This window comes from Eumetopias jubatus, unplaced genomic scaffold (assembly GCF_037043125.1).
Source record: "Eumetopias jubatus isolate StellerSeaLion01/CBP00866 unplaced genomic scaffold, mEumJub1_p1.0 scaffold_4, whole genome shotgun sequence".
Classification (NCBI taxonomy): domain Eukaryota; kingdom Metazoa; phylum Chordata; class Mammalia; order Carnivora; family Otariidae; genus Eumetopias; species Eumetopias jubatus.
In genome coordinates, this window is record NW_028274810.1 from 36040802 (window position 1) to 36057255 (window position 16454).

Genomic DNA, 16454 nt, shown 5'->3' on the forward strand with positions numbered 1-16454 from the left:
ACCCTGGGGTCCTGGGATCGAGCCCTGCGTCGGGCTCCCTGTTCAGCCGGGAGCCTGCTTCTCCCTTTCCCTCTGCCCCCTGCTTGTGCTCTCTCTCAAATAAATAAATAAAATCTTTTTTAAAAAATCTAAATACACACTTTTCGTATTGTCTTATCAGTCATAAATGGTTTCCTCTTCCCTCCCTCTGCATCCCTATAACAGCTCTCTTTATTGAATGCTTATTAATTGTTCCCAGGTCATATATCTGATAATTGGCAAATCTAGAATCCAACTGTACTGAGTTAAATAGTGTCTTCCCAAAATTCCATGTCTACTGGAACATGGGAACATGACCTTATTTGAAAACAAGGTCTTTACAGATGCATTTGAGTTAAGAGAATGTCATACTAGATTAGAGTGGGCTTAAATCCAATGATTAGTGTTGTTATAAGAAGAGGGAAATTTGGAGACAGAGACAGTAGGAAAACAGAGAAGGCCAGGTAAACATGGAGGCGGAGATAAGAGTCATGTTGCCAAAGCCAAGGGATGCCAAGGATTTCTGGCAACCACTAGAAGCTACAAAGGGGCAAGGAAACAGTCCCAGAGTTTTCAGAGGGGACATGGCCCTGCCAATTTTGAACTTTCGGCCTCCAGCACTATGAGAGAATACATTTCTGTTGTTTTAAGTCACCCGGTTCGTGGTAATTCGTTACAGCAGCCCCAGGAAACTAATACACCAGCCTAAGCCTGTCAGATGCCAAACATCTTCATATTTAGCCACTACGATATGCTGTCTTGTGTTTGTAGTGCCTAAACTCTGTGTTTCATGATACATTTATCAGATGCCTCGTATTTCACAGTAGGAGACAGATGGTGCACCGAGAACTTGAGGCGGGAATGGAGAGGGTGGGGAAAGGTCGAATTATTGCAAGGTAGAGAATGGACAGCGCTATTTCTTGAAAAGGCGCCCAATCCTCATTACAGTCTGACCGTGTGGTTGAGCAGAGAAGGGGAAATGTGTCTGCTTATGAAGGAAGTAGGGTGCAGAAGGAAAGCAGGACTGGAAACTGTAAGGCCTGCCATGAACCAGCCCTGTGATTAGGCACATGACATTCAGATGTGGCTGCTTTGACACAGACTATCGACATGGGAACATTGAGACATGGCCTCAAAAATGAAAGAGTAACCTCTCAGCTTTAAAAAATTCCTAAACTCCTCACTCAGTCCCTCTCAATCCCTGATCCACTCTCCAAAACTCCCACTTCTAACACATAGCAGACATTTAACTTTTTAGCTGAGTAAATGAATAAAGAAGTGCATACTGAGGCTAGAAGGAGGTTGGAGGTGTCAGAAATGAGATAATAGTCAACAAAAAGGAAAAAGTCAGATGTATAGAAAGAGTCATGAAAGAAGCCTCAAGAATCGGAGATGTCTGCCACTAACATTGGATAATCAAGAGTGGTAACACAAGGCAATGTGGCAAAATATCAATATTTGTCAAATCTTGGTAGTAAATATAGATGTTTGTAATATTTTTCTTTATAGTTTGGTGTGTCTTAAATGTTTTGTTTAAAAAAAGAACAACAGGGATGCCTGGGTGGCTCAGTCGGTTAAGCATCCAACTCTTGATTTTGGCTCAGTTCATGATCTCAGGGTGGTGAGACTGAGCTCCATGTTGGGCTGTGTGCTGGGTGTGGAGCCTGCTTTAAGATTCTCTCTCTCCCTCTCCCTCTGCCCCTCCCCATCATGCCCCCACCCCCTCCCCCACTCACAGGTATGTGTGCATATGCACTCTCTCTCTAGAAAAAAATAAAATATAAATAAATAATAATAAAAGAACAACAGAAGAACAGCCACCTCCTAATGGCTATGTCAAAATGGTTGTGTCAAATTGGCATCGTTCATATCACTTTACTTTGATGGATGCTGAATCCTCTCCTTCATCAACAGAGCTTGTATAACTGGCAAAACAGTTCATTTCCACACACAGATGGACCAATACTTTGGAGAGAACCTGTGGAAATATATAGGAAAAGACATTGCCTTGGGCTCTGTGCTCCTTAGAATTTATGCAAAGGAAATGATAATTCCAAAGAAAAAAGGATGGAGAATATGTAGATGAAAAATTGGGGGACAAAATTGTATACAACAATGACAAATTGGGAATAACTTAAAGTAACCATGGGGGAGTGCTCACCACTGCTCCCACTCTGGTCACACCACCCTCCTTTTCCCCTAGATCACTATGGTAGCCTCCAGCTATCTCTGCGCCCACCCTTACACCTACAGTCCGCTCTCAGCGGCCAGAGTAACCCTTTTAAAAGGAAATGAGGGCACCTGGGTGGCTCAGATGGTTAAGCACCTGCCTTCGGCTCAGGTCATGATCCCAGGGTCCTGGGATGGAGTCCCGCATCGGGCTCCCTGCTCCCTGGGAGCCTGCTTCTCCCTCTGCTTCTCTCTCTCTCTCTCCCTCTGTCTCTCCCTCTGTCTCTCATGAATAAATAAATAAAATCTTTAAAAAAATAAATAAAAGGAAATGAAATCGCGTCCCCACTTCTCTTCCAAAGGTTCCCACCACCCTCGCTGCTACTAACCCTGACCTGAGCCACCACCTCCTGGGGCCTGGATTTCAGGAACAGCACCCTAACTGGTCTCCCCTTTTCCATCTTCTTTCCCCCCAAGGTAACAGTGAAAGTGTTCCTTTTTCAAATCATAAATCGGATTCTGTCATTCCCCTGCTCGGAACTCTCCAGTGGCTTCCCGTTTGACTCAGAGTACACCCATATGACTCAGAGTAAAGTCAGAGTACACATTTACAGTAGCACATAAGGACCTCATCTCCTTCCCAGTCCCCCTGGATACTTTTCGTTGGCTGTTCCCTCTACTAATGTTCTTTTTCTATATGTCCACATGACTCATTCCCTCACTTCCTTCAAGTGGTAACTTAAATCTCCCCTTCTCCGTGAGATCTTCACTAACCACCCTATTTTAAACGTTACCACTCCAGCACTGAGTGCTGAGTAATGTACAGAATTGTTGAATCATTATATTGTACACCTGAAACTAATATAACACTATAGGTTAATTATAGTTGAATAAAAAAATTTTTTGTTGACATTCCATATACCCTCACCCTACTTTCCTGTTTTGTATTTTCTCTTAGTATTTATCATCTTCTAACATAATAACTTTACATATCATTTTCCAAATGTCTATCTGCCCTACTCCAAAACACATGTATGCTAGAATTTAAACTCCAGGAAGAAAGGAATTTTTATCTATTTTGTTCATAGCTTGTTGTTTCCCCAGCACCTAGAACAGTGTCTGGTACATAGTTGACATTCGGTAAATATTTGTGAAATGAAAGCACAAATGGTTAAGTAAGTTGGGCTATACCAAGATGAGGGACGATTAAGCAATCAGAAAAAACTCGACTTGTACTATGTTTCAACTTAGGAAAAGTCATATGATGCAATGTAAATGTTAGAAGCTTATGATGCAACTTGATCAAAACTACATTGGTTTGGCTTTGGCAACATTGTTCTTTTCTGGTTCTTTTGCTTTCCCCTCCCTTAAATGTTAGAGTTCCCAAGAGGTGTCTGACTGGCTGGCTCAGTGGGCAGAGCATGCAACTCTTGATAATTGGGTTGTGAGTTTGAGCCGCCTGTTGGGTGTAGAGTTTACTTTTAAAAAAATGCTAGAGTTCCCAAGTTTGTCTTTGTTCCTCTTGTCATTTCTATCTACCCTCACCGCTTCAAATACCATCCAGTTTATCATGTTGTCCAAACATGTCTTGTGCCCAGGCTGTGTTCTGAACTTCTCACCCACATTACTCATTATTCATATTGTTTTGTATACACGTCTATTAGCAGCTAGATACCATTCTGGGAATAGTTGGCTGTTTATCAGTCTCCCCCATAAAAATAGAACTCTTCCAGTATATGACTAGGACATAAGGACTCAATAAATGTTTGAGTAATACCAGATATAATAAATTGAGTTCAGACTGCGTGCCAAGTACCTCTAAGAACCTTACATATATAGTATCATTTAATTCTCACAGCAGCCCTGTGAGAGGTGTAAGCTAGACGTATCTTCACACAGATGAAAAAGGCAATAGGATTGTAAAAAACAGTGACCAAAAGGTACGCAGACGTTAAATTTGGTCTTAAAACGAGGGGATCATAGGCGGTTTTTCTCTTTCAAAAATTCCTCTACTATTGTAGCTAAGCTGCGTGTGTGTTGTGTATGAGCATGCGCCCGTATCTGCACGTGAGCAAATAAGCTAACAACCTCGGAGGGATAACGCAGCACCCGGAAGTTGTAGGGCAAGGTCTGGGAAAAGGGGCAGAACCCAGAGGTACTGAGAAGCGGTGAGCAGTCTGCGGAGGCGGGGCGTGCGGCGGGAGGAGCAACGGGCCCCACCCACGGAAACCAGTCCTTATGGGGAGGCCAAGCGGCTGCTCCTCGCAAATGACGTGCGGGGGCTGTGGGCGGAGCCACTCCTGAGAGGATCCGGCCAGGGGGCAGGGACAGGCTTGGCCCATGGGCCGGCACCGATTGGCTACCTCTGGGATGGGGCGGGTTCTAAGGCTCGCCCAGGCTCGTCGAAGGGCGGGGCCTGCGCCTAAGTCTCCTGGAGAGGAAGGAGCGCGACACGGAACCCCGTTTGGGACGCCTAGGTCTGCAGCGCCCTCGGCCCCAGAGGCGGAGCCGGAAGCTCTACGGTTTCATCCCTAAGCCCCTGTGTTGTAGAAGGGGCAGTTCTCTTCCTCTCGACCCGTTCCGCCTGCCCTTCTCCCCCTTCATCCGGAGGCCGAAGTCCGCTGCCCGGCCGGGCGGTGCTGCCGGAGCTCCCGGACCCGGAAGAAGCACTTACTCCCTCCTCCGCCATGGAGCCCACCGCGCCGTCCCTCACCGAGGAGGACCTGACAGAAGTGAAGAAGGACGTGAGTAGCACAACCTTGCCCGGGCGCCGCCCAGGGCCCGGGGTCGAGGGTGGGCAGGGGCAGGCTGCGGCCCCGCGGGCGAGGAAAGCGGAAACGCGGAGTGGGTGTCCGAGTCGGAAGAGGAGGCTTCGGGTGGAAGAAGCGGAAGGTCCAGGCACTGCAGGACTGCACCCGAGGGACCTTGGTGGAAGTGATCCCTCGTGACCTGTTAATCCACGTTTAAAATCGCTAAAAGTGGGGCTTGGGTTCCTGAAACCTTGTCCAGTGGAGCGTTTCTTCGCAGTCAGCTTCTTGCCCGCTCTTCACTGGTGATTTTTACCCCCGCTGCGCTTTGGAGCTGCGTTGTTGGGAATCGACTGCCCAGGTTCATCCTTGAGTCAGAATCCTTAGGCTGCTGGCTCAACCTGGAGCAAAAGCTGGACCAGTTAAAGGATCCCAAGCAGTGGAGCAAATACGTGAAACTTTTATAAGGGGGGTTGGGGGAAGCTCAACAGCTGAAAGCACAACCTGGAATTCCCCTAGTAAGCAAACGCCCACATATTTAAATTGAGAGGGGGGTGTAGCCGAAAATTAATTTACAGGTAAATGCTGAAAATATTCAGCACCTAAATTACGGTCTTTTGCTTGGACGCTGCAGAACTGCCCAAATCTTAATACTTAATGCTTGTTAAGGTTTTACTTGTTTTGCCATCTGAGATCTATATGAGTACCACTGAAATATCTTTATGTAATTTCAAATTAAACACAGAAACTCAACAGAAAATGAGTTCCGGTTTAACACCTTAGTACTTATACAGGATCATATTTGTGAACTGGACAAGACAGCAGCTTTTTAAATGTTCATCTACCTTAAACTCTTCCCCTTTCCCTCCCTTGAAAGGTTTATTACATTGTACTCATAATTACATAATTAAAATTGGCATGACTCATTAGCAGAAGGAAACTGGATATGACTGGGATTTGTGCCTTAGTTTCCTCATTCAGATTTTTATGGAGCACTTAATATATGGAAAGTACTGTTCTTGGGCCTAGAAAGAAACAAAAAAAAAGGACAGTCAGGCCTCTGCTTTGTATTCTATTAGAGATAAGACTGGGACATTGATAACTACCATAGAATAAATGAGTGTTGTCTTATATAAGATTTGTGCCAGTGAAACCATGAACTTTAAAAGCTAGGCCTGGGGGCGCCTGGGTGGCTCAGTTGGTTAAAGCGACTGCCTTCGGCTCAGGTCATGATCCTGGAGTCCCCGGACCGAGTCCCACATCGGGCTCCCTGCTCAGCAGGGAGTCTGCTTCTCCCTCTGACCCTCTTCCCTCTCGTGCTCTCTATCTCTCTCATTCTCTGTCTCTCAAATAAATAAATAAAATCTTTAAAAAAATTAAAAATAAATAAATAAATAAATAAAAGCTAGGCCTGTGGTGGTCCAGATTCTTTGTCACACAATTTGCAGTGTTCCCATTTAATCTCTACAGCAGCCTCTAAGGGAAATAATTGTCATCCCCATTTTACAGCTGATAACAAAAGACTGTGAGAGCTTACAAGTGAGCATAATTATAAAACCTGTACACAAACACAGTCGTGAGTGTCTTCCAGGTCTTTATTCATTTTTTTTCTTATCAGTTCATTGATATTACTCATCTCTGTGATTTCAATTTACAGCTATATCAGAAATTCATAACCATGGGGAATCATGAATGGGTTTCAGGAGGTCTATGGAAAAAAAGTACGTGCACATTATTTTTCTTAGAAATTTTTTTCATGCTATTTTCAAAATGGTTGATGACCTCAGAAAGCTTTAAAATTATCATACACATATTTGGACTTCCTTCTTTGTCAGCTCTACGTCCTTATTTCCAAATATCTACAGGAAATCCACTTTTATATTCTGATCATAGAGGAGTTTTAAAAAGCGAAAGGTTATAGCCATAGAGGTGGGACTAAAGCCAGGGGAGTGTGGTATTCATATAAGACAAGAAACCAGGGCGCCTGGGTGGCTCAGTTGGTTAAGCGACTGCCTTAGGCTCAGGTCATGATCCTGGAGTCCCGGGGTCCAGTCCCACATCGGGCTCCCTGCTCAGCAGGGAGTCTGCTTCTCCCTCTGACCCTCTTCCCTCTCGTGCTCTCTATCTCTCATTCTCTCTCTCTAAAATAAATAAATAAAATCTAAAAAAAAAAAAAGACAAGAAACCAGTATTTCAAGGAGGGGGGGAGTGGTCACCCGCATCCATGCTGCTGAGAGGTAAGATGAAGACTGACAGGTATGAGATTTGACAGTGAGGAGCTTATTCGTGACTGAAAATAATAGTGACACAGAGTGGAAATGAATTGGGAGATAAGTGGAGTCCTGGTATATAGACAAGTGAAATAAATGCACAGGGTGCTATAAGGACAGAGGAGAGGGGTGCCTAAGTCCTTCTGGGGAGTTTAAGCAAAGCTTCCTGAAGGAGATGACCACTGTGATGCATCGTAAATGAAAAATAGGGACTTAGGGTATGAGAAGAGAAAACCAGACAGAGTAACAACACAGAACTATAGAGTGACAAACAGCAGTTTTTAGGTAGAACATAAAGTACCAGGACAGGTAGAGGTGGTGATAGACTAAGCTCCAGAGATAGGTAGGATCCATATTTTAAAGTACCCTGTCTGCCATTATCAAACAGCTATTATTTATTGAGTACTTACTGTGTATCAGAGACTGTGTCAAGTCCTCATATTCACTGTCCTACTTAGTCCTTCTAGCGGTCCTGCAGGTAAGTATTTATCACTATTTTATAAATAACCCAAAGCTTAGAGAGGTTAAGTTACTTGCCCCAGCTCTTACAGGAGTATATGGCAGATATAAGATCTGAACTGAAGTTGGCCTGATCCAGAGCCACACCTCTGACCTCTCTACTATTCTGCCAAAGTTAAGGAACTTTATCTTTTAAGTTGGTGGAACACACCAAGTTTTAAATTTTTACAAAATTAACTGACAACATTTCAGTATTAGTAGAATTCACATAACACTTCAGATTTCCATTTTCTCTTGAAAATTTGGAAGATTTGATAGATGTGTGAAGGAGAAATTTGAGCAGGAGGAAAGAAATAGGAAGTACAGCTAGGTGTCTTGTTTGTTAATAGTCCATGCAACATATGATGAAGACCTGAGCTAAGGCAGTGCTAATGATAGAAATGAAGTGAAGGTGCAGATTAGATAAACATGAGGGGTAAGTTGGCAGGACTTGGTGGGTGGGTGATCAGAGGTGGCAGGTGAGCAAAAGAGAGGAAGTGGAGGATGAGTTGTAGGTTTATTGCACAATCAGACGCATGGTGGTACTCCCAAATGAGTTAAGAATATCAGAGGAAAAGGACAGGCAAAGATAACAAATTTGGTTTTGGACAAGTTGAATTTGAAGTACGTTTGGGATTTCTAACTGGAGAAAGTCTCGATCACATACACAAACTTGGGGATCATCAGCATATAAATAGTAGAGATGACAACGGATGAGTTGTTTCAAGGAGTTCAGCTTTGAAATCTATTCTCTCCACCCCCACAGCTTAAATTCATGCACTCAGCATAGTTTACGTAAAATATTGCAGCAGTCTCCTTATGGTTCTCCCCCGGTCCTCTCCAAAAGTTTTTTAATTGCTTCTTATTTATAAACCTTTGATGAATCTTTTGGCTACAGGGAAATGTATGTTTCTCAACATGTTAAAAAAATTCTTCCATAATCCAAACTGTTTCCCTTTCAACTTCATTTCTTACCACTGTTTCACATGCACCCTGCATCCCAGCTACCCCAGACTTGTTAGTATTCCCCTCTGTGCACCTTCATGCTACAAGTATAGCCTCTGTAAATTTCCCAGGTCACGGAGGTACAGTTAGTTTTTCCTCTGTGCTTCCCCAGTACTTGTGTTTTTGTTTGTTTGTTTTTTCTGGGTCATATCACATTGTCTTAAAATTATTGGCTTGTGTCTTGTATGTGCTCTCCAACTAGACCATGTGCCCTTTGTGTACAGGATTCAAGTTTTGTTCATCTTTGTATGCTCAGCACTTGGCATATTAGGTATTTAGATATATGAAATGTCTGTTTTGTGAATAAATAAATGAATGTGGGAGTTCAGTGGACTGGGAACTTTAGGAACCCTTCACCCAGCCTACTTTCCTGCCACCACGTACTCGGATACTTCGAAGGTCTTCCATTGCCTTTAGCTCATCATGATAAATGTAAGTCAAATTAGTCATCATCATCTTCATCACTAACATTTGTTGATGACTTACTATTTGCCAGGCACTTTTCCAAGTACTTTACATACATTATTTTATTCCTCATAATACTCAGATGAGGAAACTGAGGCACCAAGGAGTTAAGTTAGTTACCCAAGATCACATATCTAGTAAATGGAAGAGGTAGAATACAGTCACTGGCATCAAATTATTAATGCTATTTATTGGAACCCAGATCAGCTTTCTGCCAAATAAGCTCCCTGGAGCATTTCTCAGATCTAAGCCTGTTTTCTGTGATTTCCTTTTCTTCATTTCTTTAATTTCTTCCAACATTCACTATTTCTTTAGTGTACTCCCCCTGTCCCACGCCCACCTCCCTTCTACCATCTGACTCACAGAGTTAGGGTATAGTCTTTCCAACTAACTCCCAAGATAAATACATTATGGACTGTTACGGTTTTACTCTAGGAAATACACTCCTTGGTTTTACTCAAGGAGAATGGAAAACTAACAAACATGAGAAAGTTACAAATTACAAGGCCTCACTAAGTTATCCTCTTTGATCCTGACTAATTCTGGATTCCTTGCTAAATGGTAACTAAAATGTATGGAAGCCTCTGCTCTCATCTTTACCCCTGAAGGTGGAGGCCCTGAGCATACCTCCCTATTTCCACAGACCCAGGCCCTTTAGATTTGACCAGCTTCCTCCTCACAATAGCCTGCTCTTGGTTTATAGGTGTGAAGGTGAGATTAAAGCAGGACAGAAGCTGCAACGAATGTTTAGTCTAGGACCGACTTCTGTCTACTTGGCCCTTCGTCTTAATAATATGGATATTAGTAGTCCTGAGCCTCCTGACTTGAGTACGTTTTCTCCCACCAGTTAAGATTCCTAACTAATAATCAGTCACCTATGTGATTTCCTCAAGGGTTTAAAAAAAAAAAAGCACTGAAGCACAGTTTTATGTCTTTTAGGCTTTAGAAAATCTGCGTGTATACCTATGTGAAAAAATCATAGCTGAGAGACATTTTGATCATCTACGTGCAAAAAAAATACTCAGTAGAGAAGACACTGAAGAAATTTCTTGCCGAACATCAAGTAGAAAAAGGGCTGGAAAATTGTTAGACTACTTACAAGAAAACCCCAAAGGACTAGATACACTGGTTGAATCTATTCGGCGAGAAAAAACACAGAACTTCCTGATACAGAAGATTACAGATGAAGTGCTGAAACTTAGAAATATAAAACTAGAACATCTGAAAGGTAAGATATTTTGGTGTCCAAGAATTCATTTACATGTGACAATGCTTTTAAAAGTAAAATACAAGGGATGCCTGGGTGGCTCAGTCATTAAGCATCTGCCTTCGGCTCAGGTCATGATCCCAGGGTCCTGGGATCGAGTCCCACATCGGGCTCCCTGCTCAGCGGGAAGCCTGCTTCTCCCTCTCCCACTCCCCCTGCTTGTGTTACCTCTCTTGCTGTGTCTCTCTCTGTCAAATAAATAAATAAAATCTTAAAAAAAAAAAAGTAAAATACAAAACAAAAAACAGAAATGATCATTTTGTTTTTATTCAAAAAGTTTCAGCTTCAGAATTATATTTGATTTACATTTTTTTTTATCTTATGTCATTTCACTGGAAAAGTGGAATATCACTCAGTGTTCTGTATTTGTATTTATTTAACAGTACCGTTTATACAAAACTTTAATGAAATCCCGGTATACACATGAGTTTGTTTCTGAAGTGTGCATAAGATCAATCTATTCAGAAGTAACCCCTGAAAATACACATCACACATGAAGAACAATATATAGGCAAAGTCTTTTTATAGTAAGTCCAACTCTGATGGTTCTTCTTCCACCAGTTGATCACAGAATGAAGTGGTTGGCATATGCTTGTAAGAATCATGTTATAGAAGTTATCCATAACTTTAAACACTAGAGTCACACTCGGTCTGGCATGATGAGAGAGACGTGGGAATGGAAGTTGATTAATGGCATAGCAAATTCACTTCCTGTATTTCACCCTCACCCTGGAACACACACTCAGAGAAATACTACAGAGAATTGCCTGCACTGTTTAAATCCTCCTCTCCCCGCAAACCCCCTCTCTCTCTCCCTGTGCCTTTCTCTAGAGCACTTAAGATAAATGTGCATATGATGTAGCTCTACCCCAGGTGTTCTAGGCACTGGGGATAGAGAAGAGAGTAATTTAGGGCTCTGCCCTTAAACTCTGTCGGTCCATACTGGGAATCATTGGAAGTCTCCCCTCCTGAGCCATATTTAAGAAAATAGTTTCTATAGCATGGAACAGAAATGCTGAATGTATTGTGAAGTTGAAAAGCTAGTGGGGAAAAAAATGACATATAAATGTACTTTATAGACTTCTCAGATTTTACATAAAATTTGTCAGCTCAGGAGGTTCTGTGCCTTTAGACGTTAGGTTAAATATTTGCTAAGACTAACAGAAAGATAAAATTTGTGTGTGTTTATTCTTTCACCCCGAGGCTAATTGTTACCTGTACCCATTGGATATGGTTAAATTCTTTGATCTGAGCAACCACTGTCATTTAAGTGAACTGTTAGGTTGAGAACCGGGACGTTATTTAATGTGAAGAGGAGACCTGGGTTATAGTTCTTACTTTCCCATGAAGTAGTTCTGGAATATTGGGCATGACTTGACTGTTTGGGGCCTCTATTTTTTCATTTCTGCTAGTAAGAAGCTATCCCAAGGGACCTCTGACATGTCTAACACCCTGGGATTCAAGAATCTGTAATTGGTAGTGATTAACTCAGAATTTTAGCATATGCTCTGTTTAAAGTTTGTTTTTTATTGGGTAATACGTTTTATGCCAGAATGCTAAAGAATATTAGTTGTGACAGCTGTTTCTTATTTTATGAAAAATTTTAGGGGCTACTTAATTTTTTCTAGGTCATTCAGTGGTTAAGTATATAAGGATACAAACTAAATGTGAATTATAGCATGTCATTTAGCTTCCTTAAGACTATTTCCTTATCGAAGAAATAAAAATAATGGTATACTTCATAGTTGTTGGGAAAAGCAAATGAAACATGAAATGGATTATGACAGAATTTATAAATTGCTGTTTAAATCTCTGTTGTGTGGTAACTAGCTTATAAGATGGGTATGTGTTCAATTTTTTAAGTTACTTTTTCATTTACATCTGAATACAATTTTATTGTAGGACTGAAATGTAGCAGCTGTGAGCCTTTCCCAGATGGAGCCACAAACAACTTCTCTAGATCAAATTCTAATGAGAGTAATTTCTCTGAAAAACTGAGAGCATCCACTGTCATATACCATCCCGAAGGAGAATCCAGCACGGCCCCCTTTTTTTCTACTGAGTCTTCTCTGAATTTGCCTGTTCTTGAAGTCGGCAGAACTGAAAATCCGACCTTCTCTTCAACTACGCTTCCCAGACCTGGGGACCCCGGGGCTCCTCCTTTGCCACCAGAGCTGCAGTTAGGAGGAGGAGGAACGTGTGGAAACTCTAGTGAGATGTTTCTTCCCTTGAGATCACGTGCTGTTTCCCACCAATGACAGTTTACAGCCTCTTAATCTTTTTTAATAATGACAAGAAATATTTGAAAGGATATCAATCTTTTTATAAAATTGCTAGAATGACAACATTTGATATATGTCTTTTAAAAAGCAATGGAAGCATACTTTGTAAATAGACTTTTTTAGGACAAAAGAAGCATACTTTTAGATAGCTGAAGAAAATCGTGTTGATCATGTAATTTTCAGTGTTTTCTTTGCATTTTTGAGGTATGGAGTGTTCACATTTTTTGTTTTAAGACTAACTTTAATAGGGAATATTTCTCTCTTTAAGAATAGTCTGAGGCTGGGTATAATGTCTCAGTGCATTTGTACTGGAATTTTCACAGTCTAATAGTCCTTTCCAACATACAGCAGTACATTTTCAGATTAAGCTACATCTATATGGTAATAAAGCCAATCACTGACAGGAAAACTGCCAGTGTACTGAAAAGAATCTCCCACTCCCTTGAGCTTAGAGACACTTACAGAGTCCCCTTCTGATGCGGAGGAACATCTAAGGGAGTTTGAGCCGCCTAAGATCTCAATTTGCCAAAATACAATTCTTGTTAACCTTACTAATTAATACTATTTTCTTAGGATTTTCACAATCTTTGCTTATCATTTTCACTCCTACAGAAAAATCTCAGCAAAAGCCTGCAATTGCGTGTAATTTGGTGAGATTTTAAAAATATTTTTCTGTACTTTTCATTCTCTTTTAATGAGGACCACTGTACAAGGTGAAATAACTAGGACAGAATGTTGTGTGTGTGTATCTATGTGCCAGTTCTGTCTTCAGTACTGTTTGGAACAAGTGGGTCATTAGCCTGACTTGTGTTTTTATTATAACAGAGTTTGACTAATTTTACACCTTTATAAATTTTATGCTGTCATTGTTTTTATTTAAGTTATAATTCTGCCTATTTCCTGATATATTCTCATATATTTCCATTACTTTTAAAAAGCAAAGGTGGAAATATGCTATTAACAATAAAAGTTTTTCAATTGTAGTGCTATTTTTTTGGAAGTTTCAGGTATTTCAATAGGAAGTAAATACCTAAAATACTTTTTTTATGTGTACCAATTTTTATAGAAACATTACTTCAAGTTGTGAGATCAAGTTGCATTTCTGGATAGACTGATGCATTTATCAATCACAAAGAAGATTGACATAGTCTTTAGATAAATTTTTTTCAAGCTTGGATGATTTTTATAGTGTAACATTTCCTAAAGATTATGGGAAGCATGTTTCCCATTCTTACGCCTTCAGTGAGGCATAAGAAATAGTGGCATTACATTTAAAGAAGTCTCGTTAAAAAGCAGAAGCAGGCTTTTCATTTCATTAATTAAAATAAAATTTGGTTATGTGGTTACTTGGAGTAGAATTTACTCAGAATCAAAAAGAATTTAGATATGCTGTATCATCTACATTTATAGTTTATAACACTGAGTTTTCTTTCAGACTGTCAACTATACAGACAATAAAATTAAGGTTTTAATAAACTTAGCCTTTGGGTTTTCTGAATCCTATGAAGTCAATTTTTTTTTCCTTTAAACTCTGAAAACCACCTGTTGCTGAAAATATATAAATTAGAATGTCAGACTGACAGGTTGGTAAAGGCAGGAATGAAAAAGTTACTTTTTACAGATACCATATTATCACTTCATACAAAAACAACAATTCAGAACTCACTTTTAAAATTTTATCTTAATTAAAAGACTTTATTTTTTAGCATGGTTTTAGATTTATTGAAAAATTGAGCAGAAAGTACAGACTTTCCCATTTTCACATCTTGCATTAGTGTGGTACATTTGTTAGAATTGATGAACTGGTCTTGAAACATTATTAACTAAAGGTAGTAGTTTACATTAGGATTCACTCTGTGCTGTGCAGTTCTACAAGTTTTCTTTTTTTAAGATTTTATTTATTTAGAGAGTGCATGCACTAGCAGAGAGAGAGGCAGAGGGAGAGAATCCTCCAGCAGACTCCCCACTGAGCACGTAGCCAGATGCAGGGCTCAGTCTCATGACCCTGAGAACATGACCTGAGCCAAACTCAAGAGCTGGACACTTAACCAACTGAGCCACCCATGCACCCTGGTTCTGTAGGTTTTGATAGATGCATAAAGTCATGTATCCACCAGTGTGATATACAGGACAGTTCCACTGCCCTAAAAATTTCCTTTGTTCCACTTACTCATCTCTTCCTCTTCCCTCCCCCTTCTAACCCTGGCAACCACTGATCCTTTTATTGTCTCTGTACTGTTTTTTCCGGAATGTCACATAGTTGGAATCATATGTAGCCTAAGTAGTATGTAGCCTAAGTTTCCTCCAAGTCTTTTCGTGGTGAGCACACCTTTTCATGAGGTGATTACACATCTTTGGTCAGCATGTTGCTCTTAGTGCAAGGTCAAACACTGGCAAACTAGGAACAGGCCAGAATAATGGCAAATTTTTGTTTCGTTTTAATTATTTTTAAGAAGTGTTTTGGTTCTGTTTGGGAGTTTCGGGGTTTATTTTGATAAACAGTTTTTATTTTAATTAATCTAATTTATCAATCTTTTCTTTTGTGGTTAGTGATTTCTGTCTCTTGTTTTAGAAATCTCTGCTTATCTCAATGTCATGATGATAGTCTCCTATTTTTTTTCTGGAAACTTAGTTGCTTTAGTTTCACAATTGGCCATATAATTCATTATAAAGTGATTTCTGTGTATGGTATAAAGTAGAAGTCAAGTCTTACAGGTACTGCTTTTTCACCTAAGTAATACAGAAGGGAGCAGAAAGTTCCAGGCTCTGGTCTTATCTTGCATCAGTGGATAAATATACACACTTTTGACTTTGGGAAAAAAAGCAAACCAAGAAGCAAATCTGTCTATAGTTGTTAAGTGCAATCTTATGAAGCCTACCTGAAAGCAGAGCTAAAACAAACTCAGAATAAAGTAAATGATTCAACATCGCACAACTGTTTAGAATAAAAATCCAGGGCTGTTTGGCTCCACAGTCAATGTTCTTTCCACAACTCCATGTTCTTCTTAGTATTTCTTAAATAACAAAGTTAAGAGTGGAGATTATTTTTTCACTCATTTAGTAATTATTGGAGTACCTTTTATTCTAGGTGCTGGAGATACAGTGATAAAACAAAATCTGTGTTCTCAAAGAATTCATATTCTAGTTGGGGGAGGTAAAATAGAAGCATGGAAACCTAGGTACTTCTAGTTACCATGGATATAAAATAGGGCATGTGTGAGCTAAACCATGGGGAAGGGTATAGATAGCATCATCTGGGAGGTCCTCTCAGAGCAGGTGACAGCTGAGCTGAGACATGTTCAAAAGGCACAGAAACCAGCTTGAAGGGGCTCCCACAGGCCAAATCCAGAATAATTTCAACATCAAAATAAGTAATGATAATAACATTATAAATCATTGGATAAAATAAGAAACCATGAGTCAATGCTAATGTAAATGGACAAATAATGTGATGAAGAATGGGATATTGACAATTGTCTCAAATATCTCCCTACAAAACACTTACTAATTACAAAGGAGGAAAAAAGTAGCTTGATAGCAGAAAATCCTGCCAGATACTACCTTAAACAAAAAATCAAGGGTGCTTGGCTGGGCCCAGCTGGTAAAACATGTGACTTGATCTTGGGGTTGTGAGTTTGAGCCCCACGTTGGGTACAGAGATTACCTAAAAATAAAATCTTTAAAAAAAAGAAAAAGTTGAAATCGTTAGTACCAAAGCAAATGAAATCACATG

At 40.4% G+C, this 16454-nt stretch overlaps 1 protein-coding gene across 2 annotated transcripts; it reads left to right on the top strand.

Annotated features, from left to right (window-relative positions):
* The first annotated feature begins 4606 nt into the window (after positions 1-4606).
* Positions 4607-15656, top strand: BCL10 (BCL10 immune signaling adaptor). 2 transcript variants are annotated; one of them, XM_028102547.2, is made up of 4 exons: positions 4607-4931; positions 6592-6655; positions 10112-10400; positions 12342-15656. In XM_028102547.2, exons 2-4 carry the CDS (start codon positions 6623-6625, stop codon positions 12695-12697), a joined length of 678 nt encoding a protein of 225 aa, XP_027958348.1. In that variant the 5' UTR covers positions 4607-4931; positions 6592-6622; the 3' UTR covers positions 12698-15656. The 2 variants fall into 2 exon arrangements, with proteins under 2 accessions (XP_027958348.1, XP_027958347.1); XM_028102546.2 differs by lacking the exon at positions 6592-6655.
* Positions 15657-16454: the final 798 nt, after the last annotated feature.

Excerpts from the sequence above, each read along its gene's own strand:
- BCL10 (XM_028102546.2), top strand. The coding sequence starts at position 4,875 with ATGGAGCCCACCGCGCCGTCCCTCACCGAGGAGGACCTGACAGAAGTG. Across the intron at positions 4,932-10,111 it reads TGACAGAAGTGAAGAAGGAC|GCTTTAGAAAATCTGCGTGT; the intron begins GTGAGTAGCACA and ends TATGTCTTTTAG. Across the intron at positions 10,401-12,341 it reads AAAACTAGAACATCTGAAAG|GACTGAAATGTAGCAGCTGT; the intron begins GTAAGATATTTT and ends ATTTTATTGTAG.